The following is a 16,693-nucleotide window of genomic DNA, read 5'->3' as shown; positions in this document are numbered from 1 at the left end:
TGACTGACCCGTCTCCCTCCCTTCTGCTTCCCACATTCCCCAACACCCCCCCACCCCCATCCTCCCGCTCCCACCCCCATCCTCCCGCTCCCAACCAGGGCCGAAGAGGCTTAGTTATGCAGTCAGAGCATATGTTTTTCATTTGGATTCTTCCCCACACCTCTCTGCCTGTTGATTCTATCAGTCGCTGTCCCGTAAGTCAGTGCGCAGTATCATCCCATTAAGTCATTCATTAACAGTCAGTTTCTTTTAGAAATAAGGATCACATTCATTACATTCCTCGAAGAGCTAACGAGAAAGATTGCAACACTGAATTGCCAGAAGATGCAAGTCATCCCAACATGACTGCTTTCTTTAGTCATTAATGTTAAAATTGGCTTTACAGAGTTGTATGGTATGATTGTGATGATAGCTGTGCACAGCTGTCATCATCCTGTCTGTAAAGTGTTGTTTTGTGGCCTCAGGTTACGCAAAGCATCACGTTGGTTTGGGATATCAGTCAGATGTCAACAGGAGTTGATTAATGATGAAAGGAAGGAAGTCGTTATTCTTCATGTTTGTTGGATCATAAGCCAAACGACAGAGGAAAATTTCCCAGAGAGGTATCTCTACTGACAGGAAAAGGAAACCAGATAGCCGCAGCAAGCGAGGGCTCCATATTCCCCAAGGCATGACTAAATCAAAACCTCTTTACTTATGCTACGTTTATAATGATTGATATAAATATCTAGTCAGAGTGCCGTCTTCCTGGTTCATACTGCATTTAAAATTCAGAGGGAAGTAAATACGCAGAAAATTTGTGAAGCTGCTGCAGATGAAGTCCACACATGTCGGAGCCTAACTCAACAAATGAAATCCAGATTTAATAAAAACAAAAGAAGTGCATTCCTTTAAATAGGAAAAAAAACCTAGTCACTCCAATATATGCAAACTCACTTTTTCCTTCATAATTAGGACTAAAACACAAGTTTGAAACTTAAAATTTTGGGGTCATGAAATTTTTTTTCAAAAACATCCTCCAACTTAAATAAAGCCACATTTTACTGAGTAAAGTCTGCGAGCTTCAGCACATCAACAGGCTCATATAACTGGCATGGAAAAAACAAAAGCAGATCAGAGTGACTGGTTCATTAAAAACCCCAAATCCTGCCGATGTGGTCATCTGTCCCGGGTCCTTGTTAGGCAACACTTTTTGTATGTTTCAGGACTTGGGGGAAAATTTTTTCTTTAAAAGTGCTGTCTTACACCACTTAAAGCTTGCTCGCAGGAAGACCTTCAAACGAGTGGGAGGTGATGGAGAAACAAAAGGTCTCCACCTCCGCTTCACTTTCCCTCCCATTTTCTTTCTATTCACCACAAGGTGGAGCCAACCATGGGTCGAGAAAGGATGTCAGGCTCAAAGTTTACATTGGTTTTATTTTATTTTAAAACATCAGCAGGAGTAAACAAAGTGCAAAGTCTTTTTTTGTAATAAGCTAAGCTTTACATATCTGTATAAAAAGGTCTCCTATAAGAGTTCCCTTTGACAAATAAAAGCCCTCATGCATTATCCAAACTGATTCTACTTGTTTAGTGAGCAAGATAATCATCATCGTTAGATACACAACAGTTACTGAAAACAACCATAATTGACGAGCGAAACCCTTTGTGTCATCCGTTCACAGTCCTGTCATTAAATGACAAGAATGTGGGTAAGAAAACCCCCCAAAACTAAACAAATTAATAAAAGAAAACAAAACAAAACAAGGGGAACGTCAAAGAAATGGCATTCCCCCTCATTTCAGCTCCCCTTTCTTTATCCTAATCTCCTCCTCCTCCTCTTCTTTGTCACTGGCTGGGGCTCCTCTCCCCTCCTCGGACAGCTGTCATTAAATGGCTCTTGTATGTTTTGCTAAGTCCAGTCATCCAGTACTTGAGCAGCCTGACGTTGTCCTCTTCCCCGGGCCCCGTAGCACCGAGGAGTGCCAGAACCTTCTGCGTGTCCTCTCTTCCTCGACCGTCCACTTTGGAGAACTTGAACAGCACTTTGACTTTACTGAAAAAACAAATAGATCACACTTAAGACTAATTATGCCTTCCTGAAGAAGACAGAATTCGGAAACACCAAGTTTCCGGTGGGAATCTTTGTGTGGAACGCCCTCTCAATAAGACTTCCCACTTGGAAATATCCTAAGTTAGCAATCCAAGATGGCAGTACTGAATGTAAACAACAGTAAAATTATAAACTTTTAATCTGTACTGCAAGTGTTGTGTGTTTTTGACTCATTAAATAGTGAGCAGTGATCGAGCTCTATCCATTAATGTGTTTTTCCCTGTTTCTCCCTGAATGGCTCTACCTTAATGAGAACCTAAACAAATTCTGTTTTTGCTGGCTTTTTGTAAAATGCGCTGTTCCGACATCCGAGTTCTGAAGTATCTGGAACGTGGCATAAAGGAGCTTTACTCACTTCATCCACTCCTCCTTCAAACACAGCAGGCAGTGAGACACAACATCCACCGACAGGTTCTCATTGCACAGAGCGACCTCCAGCTTGTTCAGTAATGCTGGACCTGGAGAAAGAGGACAAAGATTTAGTCAGTGGAAGAACCATGTGGGAAAGTTGAGGGAAAAAAAAAAAAAAAAGAGTCAAGCAAAAAAAATTAAAAACTCTTAGTAGGTGATTGGTTGAACTATTTGTGTATAACCGTCTGCTGTGAGAAAACGTCAACAAATCAGACTGACGAACCACAGGATGCAGAGAGCGCGAAAAGGAAAAACAGGCCGTGGTCTGAGTAGCTTTATGAGCTTGCAAGCAGTCGCTGCAACCAGCTACGCAGCAAATGTTTTGCTGTTTACTCGAACGGTTACTCATTCTCATGTTTTAGGTTTCTGTAGCTTTGAAGTTTATAATTTGGATTTAGTTTTTGACCCTTTCTCAGGTATGCTGGTATGTTTGTTGCTTTTGTGTATTCTGCTGTGTGTGTGTGTGTTCCTATATAGTCAGAACCCTTTAAAGGAGGGGTGTCAAACTCGTTTCACAATGCGGGCGACATACAGCCTACTTTGATCTTAAACTCCCCTCTCTGTCAGCGCGAAGAAGTTTAACTTCACGTTTAATCCTGGTATATGTTGGTATAAGTTTTATGACATGATCAAGTAATGGGGCCCTATTTTTGTAAAGGAATTGAGTGTTAAGAAAAAAAGGCTAGAAATTTCTATAATAGATAGTGATTAATGGGAACTTTTTTCATTTACGTTTTACTGAATTAATAGGAATTTATTAGTAGGAATTGCTGTAAAAAACGATGTTCGGTGCACCTGTAAAACCTAAAACACACCTGTAGCCGTGACCTTCTGACTCTAAGTTCATCACAGAGCTCTGATTTGCCCAGAACCAGTTTGGTTTGTCTGCTGGCACAAAGTCTGAAGACGTGTGAGATGGATTCTCTGATATATATTCTGTGGGAAACAACTAGTTTCTGTTTTCGATGCAAATTCTTCATTTTTTTTAATGGATTCCTTAATGCTCTTGCTGTGCTTGAGCATTTTTCTACTTTCACTTTAACAGCTGCTCTGACTTAAACAAGGGTTAATGAATCAGGAGGGGGAAAAAATCTGTCCTTTTCACTGATACAGAGTCAGATGATGATAAATGTAAATTTGTAATCTCTATAAATAGATTCTACATATAAAGACGTCTATTTGTAATCTGCTTTTAGTCCATGTGGTATCGATCAATTAGGCTAGAGCAGGCTGGGGTTACATAGCTGTAAGCTTTCTGTGTGAAGAGCAAGGGAAGGATGGCATTTGTCAAGATGGAAACCTGAAAACATCGGCTGCCGTAGAAAATGAAGCTTTTTATTATCGGTCTTTTAATTTACCTGACTTTTTGTAAAGAATGAGCAAAAAGCACAGAAAGAAAGCAACGAACAGAAAAACGCCGACTACACAGGAAGCCGTGAAAAAAACCTTTGGCCTCAGAGGATTAATCAGCAGACAAGCCGATGGGTTCCCAGACTGTAAATTGTGTAACGCTAACAGAGGCAACAAACATGCAGCAAATTAAATCAAGACTGATGTACTCACCCCTGTCTATAGGTTGCGTGTTGGCACTGGTGATGGTGAACTGATAAAGCGAGCTGATGTCGTCTTCTCTTACAGCTGGGATGTGACAGCTTCTCTCTGAGGTGACGTCCACGAGCACTGTAAACTCTGAAGAGCAAATCGAAGCAAAATTATTACAGTTTAATCTGCAAATACACATCTACAGTTTTTGACAGAGAATCTCACACAGCGATCTACAAATCTCAAAGAGCTTCTTGCACCTGAGGAGCTGACGTGAGCTGGAATAGGCACATCGGGGCAGAGACCCAGAAAGTTGCACTTGTAGGCCTCCTCGTACTGAGAGCTGTATGGCACGGAGCGCACACAGCCTACCGGGAGCAAAGACTAATGGGAAAATAGAGAAGTGAGTTAATGGCCGTGATGATACACTGTTTGATCTGGCTAACATTCACACAGCCTCGCTGTCTCTGCTTACTCATTAATGCTATAAGTGATGCTTTTCTGACAACTACTAAAGAACTGTGGTAAAGTAACACAAACATTACAGTATGAACTTGTCTTAAAATTATATACTGATAACATTAAAAATTTATCTTTCAAGTATTCAAATGAAAAATAACCACAAAGAAAACCCCAGGAGAGCATGTAGTCGCAAAAGAAAAGGTCAAAACTGTGCAATAACAACAGCATTACACCCTCACACAAATAGTAGGTGCGCTCCCCTGCCCCAAAAGTTCATGTTTACCCATATTATAATACAACGCTCTATCTACAAAGGCCACACCACTGGAGCAGAGTACCTTTAGCACTGTAAAAGCTGACTGGATGAGAACTGGATCTGCACCTCTCCATATGACCTGATTTCCCATGAGCACGTGCCAGGCTAGCTGTCGAAAGTCAGGAGCCCCGAGGACCTGCCGAACGAACCACAATGTTTACCAAGCAACAGCTCACAGACATAGTGTATGAGCTATTTTTTTAACCAATATGCATCACTTTACCATATAAATGATTGTAAAAACACGTATTTTTCTTTATTCAATCTCAGTTTTCTATCGCTGTTCATGATTAAGTTGGGTATACATTAGCAAACTACAAATGTGCTTAAGTTCACCTGTCTCAAATGCCTCAGTGACCTAAATTTTGGACCAGGTAATTCATCCAGTTTTGTATCATCGCTCAGGAAGTTGTGGGCCAGCTCGGTCTCTGACAGGTGTCTCTGCGTCTTTGAAGCACCTCCTTCTGCTCCCTCCCAGCAGCTCATTTCCTCCTCTTGCTCTTTAAAACACATGACATTAAAAAACAGAAAAAGCAAATGCTTTCAAGCAAAGGTTCATTACAAATGTGGGGAATTTCCGTAGGAAACTGTGATAAACGGCGGTTCATACACCACACGAGTCATACCTACACAACTATCATCATAGTGCACACATGAGGATAGCTACCCACTGTTTCCAAAACAAAAAAAACAGACTCTGTTAGTAACACCTATGACCTGCACTGCATAGCGACCACATTACTAAGTACAGTGTTTCAACTACTTGGTAACACAAATATCCGGCCAACTCACATGATAGCAACCCTGTTCATTTATTCATGTAGTCATGGTCAACATGACCTGCTGACGTTTAAAGTGATCATCATAATGGGGAAGAAAGGTGATTTATGAGACTTTCAATGTTGCATGGTGGGCTGTGGCCTGATCTTAGCAGTTCAGAAACTGCTGATGTTCCCACACAACCACACAGAGTTTACAGAGAATGGAAAAAAAAGAAGAAAATACCCAGTAAAGAAAAAAGAAAAAAAAAGAGAAAAGAAAATATACAGTAAGGAGCAGTTCTCTAGGTGAAAATGCCTTGTTGACATCAGAGGAGAATCACCAAAACTGGACAACTTCCAATTGGAAACTTGGAAAAATACTGCCTAGTGATGAGTCTCACTTTCCGCTGCAATATTCAGATAGTAGGGTCAGAATAAATAACATGAATCCATCCTGTCTTTCATCAACAGTTCAGGCAGCTGCTTGTGGTTTGGCCCACATTTTTTGGATTCTTAGTACCAATAAAGAACCATTTAATTGCCACAGCTAAGATCGGTATTGTTTACTTATTGTTATAAATGCATTGTCATAAATCTGAAGATACTGTGTGATGTTGTCATGTCATTATGAACCAAAATCTCTGAGGAATGATTCCAGCACCTTGATGAATCTTTGTCACAAATAATTAAAGCACTTCTAAAGGTAAAACAGGACTCAACCATCTCCTAGCAAAGTCTATGTAATGAGTGTCCATTTGGTGTATAAATGAACAGATTCTTGGTCAAATGACCCAGAATAGGATTTAAAATTACAGAGCTAATACTGTCAGAGAAAGTTTCACTGTAAATGTTGGGTTTCTTTTTTTGTACATGATATTACTGAATACTGACTGGAATTGTGTAAACTCTCTGGAAAATTGGGATGCTTTAGTGAATCACTGTTTTTCTGGCGTCTCTCCACAGACTTGTCTGGTGATTCACACTTTCACCAGAGCTTTCTCAGTCAGATGAGAACAACCATAAGCATGTTGTTCAAACTAATGACATGCTGTCATGAGTTTAGGTTAATTTAGGAACAAAATGAACCTTACCACATCTAAAAGAAGTGGTTTTTAAACTTTTTCACACACGTTCCACTTCAGAAGCTGAGTCAAGGTGACACTGCACATTTTTTTAAACCAATCATCAACAAGAAAAAAAGATGCACGTTGAATTTTGTTTAAAAGCTTCAGCAATTTACATCAGAAATCTCCTTTTCGCCTATTTTCCTTTTAAATGCATTTTTTTCAACTTCATATTTTTCAACTGGTTTTCTGAGCCCCACCTGTGGGACCTCAGAGAACCACAAGAATTTGCTGGTTAGATTATCCTTCTGCACTGGAACACAGTTCATGTTCCAGGGTAGAATAATTGCACAGCCAACATCTTTAATGACTTTAAAAAATAAGAATTGGGTGCACCAGTTTGGCTATAACTGGTGCACCCAATTCTTATTTGGCTATTCACTGTTGCGCTGAAGGTTCTACAAAGTCTTTACTTGCCAAGCCCTATTAATTTTCTCTCGTTGCCAGCATAAAGAGATTTGTTTGACAGCACTCATTGGATGAACCACTACTCAGAACAATGGGAAAGTCAAAGGAACTCAGGGAAGATCTAAGAAGAAGAACTGCAGATTTACACAAGCTGGGACGGTCTCTTGGATCCATTCTAACCAACAGATCAGAAAATACACAGATTCGAAGGTTATCAGTTAAAACCATTGTACGCAAGTACAAATTATTCAGATATGTCACCACTTTACCAGGTTCTGTAAGAAGACCCATACTGTCACTGTCAGTTGATACTGGAAGACTTGAGCCAGGAAGCACCAAGGCTCAAGTCTGCCTTGAAATGTCAAGCATTGTGCTGTAAGACCTTTTGACTGACAGTCAAATAATAAGTTGTACAAAGTGGATAGGATAATGAAGAAGGATGACTAACTCCACACAGTTGGTATTCCCACAGGATAAACACATCAAACCTGGTTTTGGAAGGGATAAAGCAGGCTAACACTAAGCATCTGAAATGACCTTCCCAAAGCCCTGACCTCACTCAGAAAATCTGTGGACTATGCTTATAAGCTGAGCTGATTCAACAAACCAACAAATCTAAATGAACTCTGCCAAGAAGATGGGTCAACTACCCAGCCCCCAAAATATGCCAGATACTTATTGAGCAATTAAGGTGCAACTTCCTAAGGAACATTAAACCAAATTTTAGAGGGAGTGTATGTATATATTTGAGTCTGTATGTATACTTTTGACACTGTGTGGATTCGAGAAAATCCCAAATAAATTCAATCTTGTACATTCAGTTCTTGCTTTTTAAAGTCATTAAAGATGTCATTCCACTGTGGAAAAAAATAACAGTTCAAACGAATCATTTAAAGCCCAAAATTACTATGAGATTCATGTTCATGATGAGTGTATGCAAACTTCTGATCACAACTGTATATGCATAAATAAATATCACGCCTCTTAATCGAGGTCAATGCATCTACCCATTTGTCTCTCTATGAGCACCAGAGTGTCCTCGGTGGGGGCTCCTTCCAGGAGCTTCTCCGTCAGACGGCTACCACAAGCTTTAAGTAACCTGGAAGTGAGGTGAGACCACTCATTAGCCGGGTGAGAGACTGACTGGAAAAAGAAGAACAGTTTCTTTGAACCTAATGACTCACCAGCTAAAGGAGGAGTGCAGGCTGGCCCAGAGGTTAGGATGCTGGGTGAGCGAAGTCAGCGATCGGGCTGCATTGCCGCTCCTTTGGTGTGGAAAAACTGCAGGTGAAAATGCACTGTTCATCCTCACAGCTCGCTGGGGACAAACTCCCTGTTCATTGTCAAACACCTAATGGAAAGGACAGTCCAAAGACATCAGAAGCACTAATAAGTCTGCTGAGTTTATTATGTTTATATACGTGCTCTACCTTTAGAGCTGTGCTCTGCAGACTCTGTATAGTAAGCTTCAGGTGACGCAGCAGGAAAGGCCAGGAGTTTATAAGGTAGATTCTGTCCATGGCTACCATAACAATACTGTACCAACGCTGGAAGCCTCTAGCGAGACTGTCTTTGATAAAGAAGGTGTGTGAGAACACAAATCCATGTTGCTCATCTCCAAAAAAAATGGGCCCTTCACGTCCGGGACACACCTGACACCAAAACAAACAGAAAACACAACGAAGTATATCAGTAATCAGCCGATTAAAGCCCACAGACAACACCCACATAAACATGTCACTAATTACCTCACAGCTGAGACTGCGTACGCAAGCCTGTCGGACCACGCTGAAAAGCTGGGGCTGTCTGGGGTGCTGGTGACTAAGGAAGCGGATGCCTGTTTCATCATCAATGCTAACAAAGCCCGGGTGAGATGCAGGCAAGGATCGGCAACCCTACGAGACAAAGAAAAAAGGAAATCAGTACTTTAAGGCTGAAAATTAATGAAGGAACAAATAAAGCGAGGGATCCAAGCATCTGATAAAGTCACAGTCAGGCCCCTTCTACTCACCTCACACATTTCTTTCTGTGTGGCTGAGCTGTTGGCCTTCATGGTTAGACCTTCACCATCACGGTCACCATCTCGGTCCCCTGGCATTTGGGCACCTACCTGGGATGAAGGGGATGGGGAAGGCGGGTGTAGTGCCTCAGTGCAGAACAGGGTTCGAGGGCCATGGAGCTCACAGAAGTGACAGAGAGCCACCAGAGCATTCATCTGAAAGAACAAGACAAGTTTTCATATGTTTACTGTGCTAAAGATGTCTGATTTAGATCAGGACACCTACATCTAGTTCTGGTTAATCACTGACGTTACCAGATTACACTGGGGTTAAAATACGGGTACAAGTGGCAGTATGAGACGGTCTTACCTTCAGTGCAGAACCACGTTCAACAAATGACTGGTGACACTTCACAAAGAGGTATTCATTGGACGTAGTGTTCAAAAAGCCGTGCCGTTAAAAAAATAACAGCGCCGTGAAACAAAATCAAATCTTCATCGAGCCTGTATTTTAAAAAGCCATCGTTCCTAACATTTTAATTGAGGCTTTCTACACTTTTTTGTCCTTTGTGTAGCTGCCAGCAGGCAACAAAAACAGACCTCGTCACATGATGCAGAGTCACGCGCTCCGGCACAAGTGACGCGTGGCTGCCAACTGCTGCTCATTTTCTCAGTTTTATCCGTCGAATCAAAAACATCTTTAATGCTTTACCAGTGACGCGAAAGCACGCGAACATATTTAAGAGTTTTTCGACTTTTCTGTGTTCCAATATCAGGCTTTATGTACGACAAACGAGCCATTCCTCGGCAAACGAAAAAGTGGAACTACATTACCCATAACCCAATCTGGTATAACAAACATGGGGTTAAAGGGCAATAAAAAAAAAGTCGGAACTGTTTTCATTGAAGGTTTGTGTACTACAAGGTATGTTCCGGTTGATTTATAAGCGTATATATGGTTTGATTATGCTATCTTAGCAGACTAGCTGGTTTATTAGCTTTTCTTTTAACACTGTACAACGTTAATCCGTCACTTCCGCATTAAAACATGAAATTTTTATAGGTGTGTCACTCTTAAGTAGTCAACAAAGAGATAACTTGCACACAGTGAGTGACACGGCAGATTTTTCTGACTTTTAAATCTCAGATCTTAGGATGGCTTCAGGTGGATCAGGAGTTCCCCCCACCGACCCGACTGACACACCGAGTCCACAGGCAGGGGTCCCCGCTGACTCTCAGAGTGGCAAAGACACCCCAAAAGCCAAAGGAGGTAAATCAGTTTCGCACATTTACTATATGTAATCTAAAGTGAGTCTGTGAAAGCTTCTAAGGTGGTTTGAAACACATCTTGTTATTAGACATGTACAGTAAAACCCTGCTGGTTGACTCATATGATTACACCAGCTTATTATTTTCCTAGTAATCCACTTATAAATCATATTGTTCAGCCTGTGGTGTGAGTTCTGGCCAGGTCTTAGTTTTGTAATCGCGTGGCCGGATCCTCTTATCATCAGAAGGGGGGCTGAAGGATGGAGTCCAGTACTGTATTGAACTGTTTCCTACATTTTTCACGTCCTGCTGGGCCACTCTGCTTAGCTGGAAATGTTTCAGGATTGACTGACTCTGATCTGCCCGCTTCTGCTCCCACTCGGAACTCAGCGGACTAATCTGTGGATTAACTTTATTTATACTAAAGAATTTCAAAGTTGTAATGTTTAATTTTATGCTTAGACATTTACTTATAGGCATTCAATTTAAGAGAGTTGAAAACTCTCCCAAAACTTGTGGCTGATCCAGACAACCATCTCCCTTTCTAATAAATAACTCAGAGCTAATAAGTAAAGTATTTGTGTCATGAGTCACGTCCATTTCTCCTGTCTCTAAATAGTATTGCAGGATGCGTGTTATTTGGGTGTAAAGGCAACTTCGTCATGTACAGCATACTTGGCTGACATTTGAGTCCTCTGAGTTGAGTCACTGCCACCTGTCATATGATAATACTCAGTGGAAGTGGACTGGAGATGGACTGTACACATCATTTTCTCCATGCCTCTTTCTCACTCATTTATTTATGACACAGCATGGTAACGGGAATGATAAGAGGGTTTTCTAATAAATGGACAGACGATAAGGAATCCTTTTTCCAGATGTCTGTGTGAGTGACACAGATTGATGCGGAAGCTCATATAAGGCATCAGCCAAAATGTAAACACACGCAGAAGCAAACGGTGAAAATCTACATGAACAAAAATCAGAAAGAAAAGTACTGCACAGCTCTCATGGCTGATCTGACAGGTGCTCATCGGTGGTAGCAGTAGAAAAAACAAAATCCAAGAGAACTTGCTCAGTATTATGTGGTGCAAGGATAATCATATACAGTAAAAGCCCTGTGGTACTTCATCAGGATCTCAGATTTCTTTCTTCCATTTTACTTTAAGAATGAACTTAAAACTTGTAATTTTACCAGAGGCCAAAGTGGCTCATTTGTTTTCTATGGTTACAATTACACCACATAATTTTACAAATTTTTCATGGATTTTGTTCTAAGTAGAAACATACTACATCTTCTGAAAGTATGGTATAAGTAGCACATGTGTGATCTGATATTGTTCATTTATCAATCATATCGCTTTGCTGAACACTTTAACTTAACAGCGACTACAGTCTAATAGATGAAGATAGTTTCACTGATAGTGAAAACTACTATAAACTAACAGGGTGTAAATTTCCTCTGTTTTACAGCTGGGATCAATGTGAAGAAATACAATCTTAGAACTCGCAGTTTTTGGAAGTTGGACTTTTTGTAGGATTCAGCGTAGCCCATGACCCAGTCACACAGGGTCAGCAAGGAAGTACATTTGGGTAGTGATGTTGTTTCTTATGAAACTCACTTGTTTTAACTTTAAAATACCATCACCTCTGTGGCAAATTTGGCAGAATTCTTGTGAACTTGCAGACTGACACCAGCCACACTGTCTTTTTTTAGAGATCTAAAGAGGGGCACAGCATTTTTTACAGCTACAATTTAAAAAAAAAAAAAAAAGATTCATAACATAAATCTAAGTCAGTTATGCTAATAAATTATGCAGCAATCTTAGCAGAAGATTACAAGTTTCTCACATTGACTTTTTTGGCCTGTGAAAATGAACAAGGGGCCTGGGTAAAAGTCAGCTCTACGGTTCTAGTGGTCCAATGGCGAAAAACATTATTTTGAGTACTGCCTTATTGTAGCAAAGATGGGTACCTAAAATTACGAGTGACCATAAAAGATGTAACATGCCTTGGGACTGCTTTAAACAAAAACCTGTTGATCTCTGCTGCCATTACATTGTTTTTTTCTGACATAGTTTGAATGCAGAAGAAAGGATGAAATGCTGCATGACTTCTGTTCAGTGTTATTAAACGTTGGCTCTTTTTATTTTTAACCTTTTGTTCTGTCTCTCCCTCTGGTGCCCTGTCTTTCAGAGTCAGCAGAATGTTGCAAGGATGGAGCCAAAGTGTGCCAGTTTTTCCGGATAGGAAAATGTCATTTTGGCCTCAGATGCCGTTTAGCTCACAGGTTTGCTCTCCTTACTTTATTCAGAAAAGTCATCAGAAGCATAAATGAGGATTTATAGTTTTTTCCAGATCATTTCTTGGCATCTTGTGGATTTATTTTCAAAATTAACACAAAAGACTTTGGAAATTATTGTAGAATAGCTGCTGTTTATCTTCAGATCACAGATGTTAGAAGCTTGGTTTGGAGACAGAGAGACATGGATGTAAATATCTTTGGAATGACCTTTTGTCTGCATTTTTTTTTTTTATCTGCAGGACAGTTGGCTAGATATGATGAATACTCTCACTGATGAAATTTCTGTCTCAATCTCCTTGTCTCTGCATTTTTTCCACTGCCGCTCTCTTTCTTAGTGACCCATTACAGGATGATTCAGGGGCTCTGTGTCCTGGTGTGGATGAAAAACAGGAAGAAGAAAAACACAAGAACAAGAAGGGCAGTGTGAATAAAGTGCCAAAGCCAAAACACAACGAGAGAAGAGGTGACTCCGCATTTATTTAACTTTCTGTGAGATCATACTTCCATGAGACCAATTACGCTTTATACTCTTGGAACTTGTCCGTTCACTTTTTTTTAACTGTTTCTCTTCAGCAGAGGTGAACAAAAAGCCTCGTATGCGCACAGCAGATGAAGTGATCTCCCGGATCCTGTGGGACCCATCGGTGGATGCATCAGAATTTGTAGTGGGCTATGTGGATCGATTCCTCGGCGTGCTGGAGCGCCCCTTCTGTGACTTCAACTGGGAGACCAACCCATGTGACTGTGATTACACTGTTGAGCTGGCCCTGCCCAGACACAGGATCCAGTACTTCACTTACAGAGGGCACCGTGTCTGGGACCGCCACACCAGGACTGACCGAGTTTTCGGTTCCACAGGTCAATCTCTGGCTCCCCCCTTTGGAGGGGAAGAGGAAGTAAGAGGTAGGAGAAGCAGCTTTGGTGCTGCCAGACCTTACATGTGACCACATGCATTCTGCAAGATGACTGAATGTTACGTTTTGTTTTAGAAGAAAATACAGCAGCGCTTGAAACAACTAACGAGCAGCCACCTGCAGAGGAAGAGAAGCCGAATGAGACAAATATTCACACCCCTGAGTCTGCACCACCACCAGAGTGTACAGGAAACACTTCTCAGGAACAACAGGAGTCACGAGGACCATGTGTTGTGGAGGAGGCTGCAGATAGGTCTGGTGTTCGTGTTGCTCGTTTAAATATAACTCAGAACAGATCTTAAGTAAAAGAACCCCCACCCCCCCCCCCAAAATCATTGTTAGCATCTACACATTGTTTTCCCAAATCACTTTGTGCTAAATGTTAAAACACTTAAAATGAGAAAGATGCTTGAGGATCTTCAGCATCAGTGATTTGAGGCAGAATATAAGGGTGGGGGTATATTATAGTAAGAAATTTAAATCAGACCGTTTCTGATTGGAGCATTCAAATGGCATGTTACTATCTAGAGGTCTGAGGACCTCCACCCACATCTCTTTCACTCACACCTCTGCATCAGGAAGACGAGAATAAGAGAAAAGCTGTGTGTGTGTGTGTGTATGTGTTAGTCCCCATAGGGAAATAGTTCCTCTGCATTTAACCCATTTACCCAGTGAAGCAGTGGGCAGCCACCAATGCAGCGCCCGGGGAGCAGTGTGTAGGGACGGTACCTTGCTCAGGGGTACCTCAGGGTAGCCGTTCAGTGGAGTCGAACCCCCGACCTTCCGATCATGGGGCCACCACTCTACCTACTGAGCTATCCCTGCTGAGAAATGCACTCCAGTTATAGCTTGCCTTCCTCAAATAACAACCTCATTCAGGCTTTTGTGACACATGTTAGGTATGTAACAAGCTGTAAGAGAATGAAAAGAACTTGCAATTAGAAGTTAGAGAATGGATTTTTCAAAATGTGTGTTTACAGCTGGCTCTTTATTGATTTTGCTCACCTGCTTTGATTCCAGACATCAGGTTTCAGCAGATCAGAGTTCCTCATCCGAAGAGGAGGCACCGGGTGTAAAAGAGGAGGGTGAGGGGGAGATTCTGCCAGAATGGGAGGAAAGCTGGGAAGGCCATGAAGACTGTATAGTGAGTACAGCACATCTCACCGTGAAATCTTGCTTTTACACTGTATGTTATGTTATTTGAATGTTCCCTTTCTACTACAGAGTTATCCTGCAGCCCAACAAGTTAGCAAGAATCCATCTGTACCTCTGGAGCAGAGAGAAGAGAAGCGTGGTGGTCGCCCCCCTAAGAAGAGACCCACACACTTCATCACCTTCCGGGCCAACACTCCTGCCATCCTCTCCTGTTTCCAGCAGTTGCAGAAGGAGCTCACCTCCCTCATACCTTCCTCTGCTCCTCACTGGCAAACCGCCTCCAGCCTTCACGTCACCCTGTGCCTCCTGGTGCTGCACAGCCCCGCTGAGGTGGCGGCTGCTGGGGAGATCCTCCAACGGTTTGCACAACTGGACCGAAACCCGCCGGTAGCTGTGACCTTTCCTGTGAAGCTGAAACATTTCAATGGGAAGGTGCTGTACGTGAGTCCTCAGCCTCAGCTCCACCTACAGCAGCTCAACAGCGGTCTGCAGGAGGCCTACAGGAAAGAGGGTTTTCTTCACAGGGACTCCTACAACCCACGCTACCACCTCAGCCTGGCCAGGGTACTGGACAGGGAGGCCGAGAGGATATTTGAAGGTGTGGGGGACCTGAGGGTGGGGAAGGGCTTAAACTTTGGGCGTCTGCCAGTTAACACCTTACACCTTTGTGCCATGGGCGGCTCTAAAGTAGACGGTTTTTATGAGAGGGTGTGCACGGTAACACTTCGATGATAAAGAAGTCTGATTTGCAGACATTACTGGGTGCAATAAGCCACGCCTTTAAGGTGTCGCGGATAAATACAACAAAATAAAACTAGTACCGGTACCGAAAAAAAGAAGATTTATTCATAACACACGTGAAAAGACCCAGGAAAACCGAGTTAACGATAAAAACGATAACAAAATAACGCTGAAAACCGATTAAAAACCCTCAAAACCATACATTTCATACCTGAGCCTCAACTCTCGCGGCCCGGTACCAAACGACTCACGGACCGGTACCGGTCCGAGGCCCGGGGGTTGGGGACCGCTGTGTTAAGGTACTAAATCTCATGTTTCATATTTCTAGATGAGATATAGAGGAAAGAAAAGGGCGGGGATGGGCTGTAAACATCACTAAAGCTTAAAACAACATCCTGGCTACAATACAACATATAAATAATTAATCCACAATTTAAAAAAAAAAACTGCTTAAGGTGCTGAAGTTTTTAGAGCAGCAGTCCATTTTAAAAATGTTAGCTCCGGTTCTTTTAGCCATGGATCTTTACTGCACAGTTTTCATGTTATAGTGTCCTCAGTGTCATCAGCCTGCTTAAATTCTGGTTCACTGGTGAATTCAGTGGTTGTGACGTTTTATTTGTTACAGCTAATCATATTTGGGGAAAATCCAGAAACGAATCCATAATTGTTTAATAATCAATAAGCCAAATAATGTTTTGCTTGGAGAGCCTTTTTTATGTAGAGACAGTAAAAACCATGAAGAACTGTTTGTGCAAACATGAGCTGGAGCTCAATAATATTTATGTCTAATTGACTCGGGACCATGAGTTTGATAATATCAATATTGTTTTTATTTCTATGAAGAACTTTAAGAATGTTTTAATTGGTCATCTGTTTTTCTTGGTGCAGAAATGCTTGTTATACTTTATATCTGATGGGCCTAATGATTGGGGTTAACTTTGACCTGTAAGCATGCTTAATTTACACTGTTTTACTACTGCACAGACAATAAATTTGAAGCTGATTATGGACACATAAAGTGTTCTTTTTATAGGCCTGAATAATTGCTGTTCATAATTCAGGGACTTGTACAATGGGTTTTATATGAATGTTGCATGGACTGCGCTCCAACAGAATGATCCCTTTGTACTCTTTTTACAAATGATTATGACCACTAGATTATCATGTGGATTAAATAATGAATTGGTTATTTTA

At 41.5% G+C, this 16,693-nt stretch overlaps 2 protein-coding genes across 5 annotated transcripts; one reads left to right on the top strand and one right to left on the bottom strand.

Moving 5' to 3' along the window:
* Positions 1-1,402: 1,402 nt before the first annotated feature.
* flcn (folliculin) lies at positions 1,403-9,896 on the bottom strand. Of its 2 annotated transcripts, XM_085291902.1 has the most exons (12): positions 9,486-9,880; positions 9,128-9,331; positions 8,865-9,011; positions 8,547-8,768; positions 8,301-8,467; positions 8,124-8,215; positions 5,160-5,323; positions 4,846-4,959; positions 4,306-4,429; positions 4,067-4,192; positions 2,448-2,550; positions 1,403-2,035 (listed from the first exon to the last, which is right to left on the bottom strand). In XM_085291902.1, exons 2-12 carry the CDS (start codon positions 9,329-9,331, stop codon positions 1,828-1,830), a joined length of 1,671 nt encoding a protein of 556 aa, XP_085148028.1. In that variant the 5' UTR covers positions 9,486-9,880; the 3' UTR covers positions 1,403-1,827. The 2 variants fall into 2 exon arrangements, with proteins under 2 accessions (XP_085148028.1, XP_085148025.1); XM_085291899.1 differs by having other exon boundaries at positions 8,547-9,011; positions 9,486-9,896.
* leng9 (leukocyte receptor cluster (LRC) member 9) lies at positions 9,888-16,688 on the top strand. Of its 3 annotated transcripts, none has more exons than XM_085291910.1 (8): positions 9,888-10,040; positions 10,263-10,385; positions 12,581-12,674; positions 13,025-13,152; positions 13,266-13,592; positions 13,679-13,856; positions 14,624-14,747; positions 14,828-16,688. In XM_085291910.1, the coding sequence occupies exons 2-8, from the start codon at positions 10,271-10,273 to the stop codon at positions 15,488-15,490; spliced, it is 1,629 nt and encodes a 542-aa protein (XP_085148036.1). In that variant the 5' UTR covers positions 9,888-10,040; positions 10,263-10,270; the 3' UTR covers positions 15,491-16,688. The 3 variants fall into 3 exon arrangements, with proteins under 3 accessions (XP_085148036.1, XP_085148037.1, XP_085148035.1); XM_085291911.1 differs by having other exon boundaries at positions 13,263-13,592; positions 13,682-13,856; XM_085291909.1 differs by having other exon boundaries at positions 9,889-10,040; positions 13,263-13,592.
* Positions 16,689-16,693: the final 5 nt, after the last annotated feature.

Source organism: Mchenga conophoros, linkage group LG11 (assembly GCF_057382185.1).
Source record: "Mchenga conophoros isolate Kocher_MC1m ecotype Shallow Benthic linkage group LG11, M_conophoros_male_GT1.1, whole genome shotgun sequence".
NCBI lineage: Eukaryota > Metazoa > Chordata > Actinopteri > Cichliformes > Cichlidae > Mchenga > Mchenga conophoros.
The sequence above is the reverse complement of the archived record's forward strand: the minus strand, read 5'-3'. Positions and strand labels throughout refer to the sequence as shown.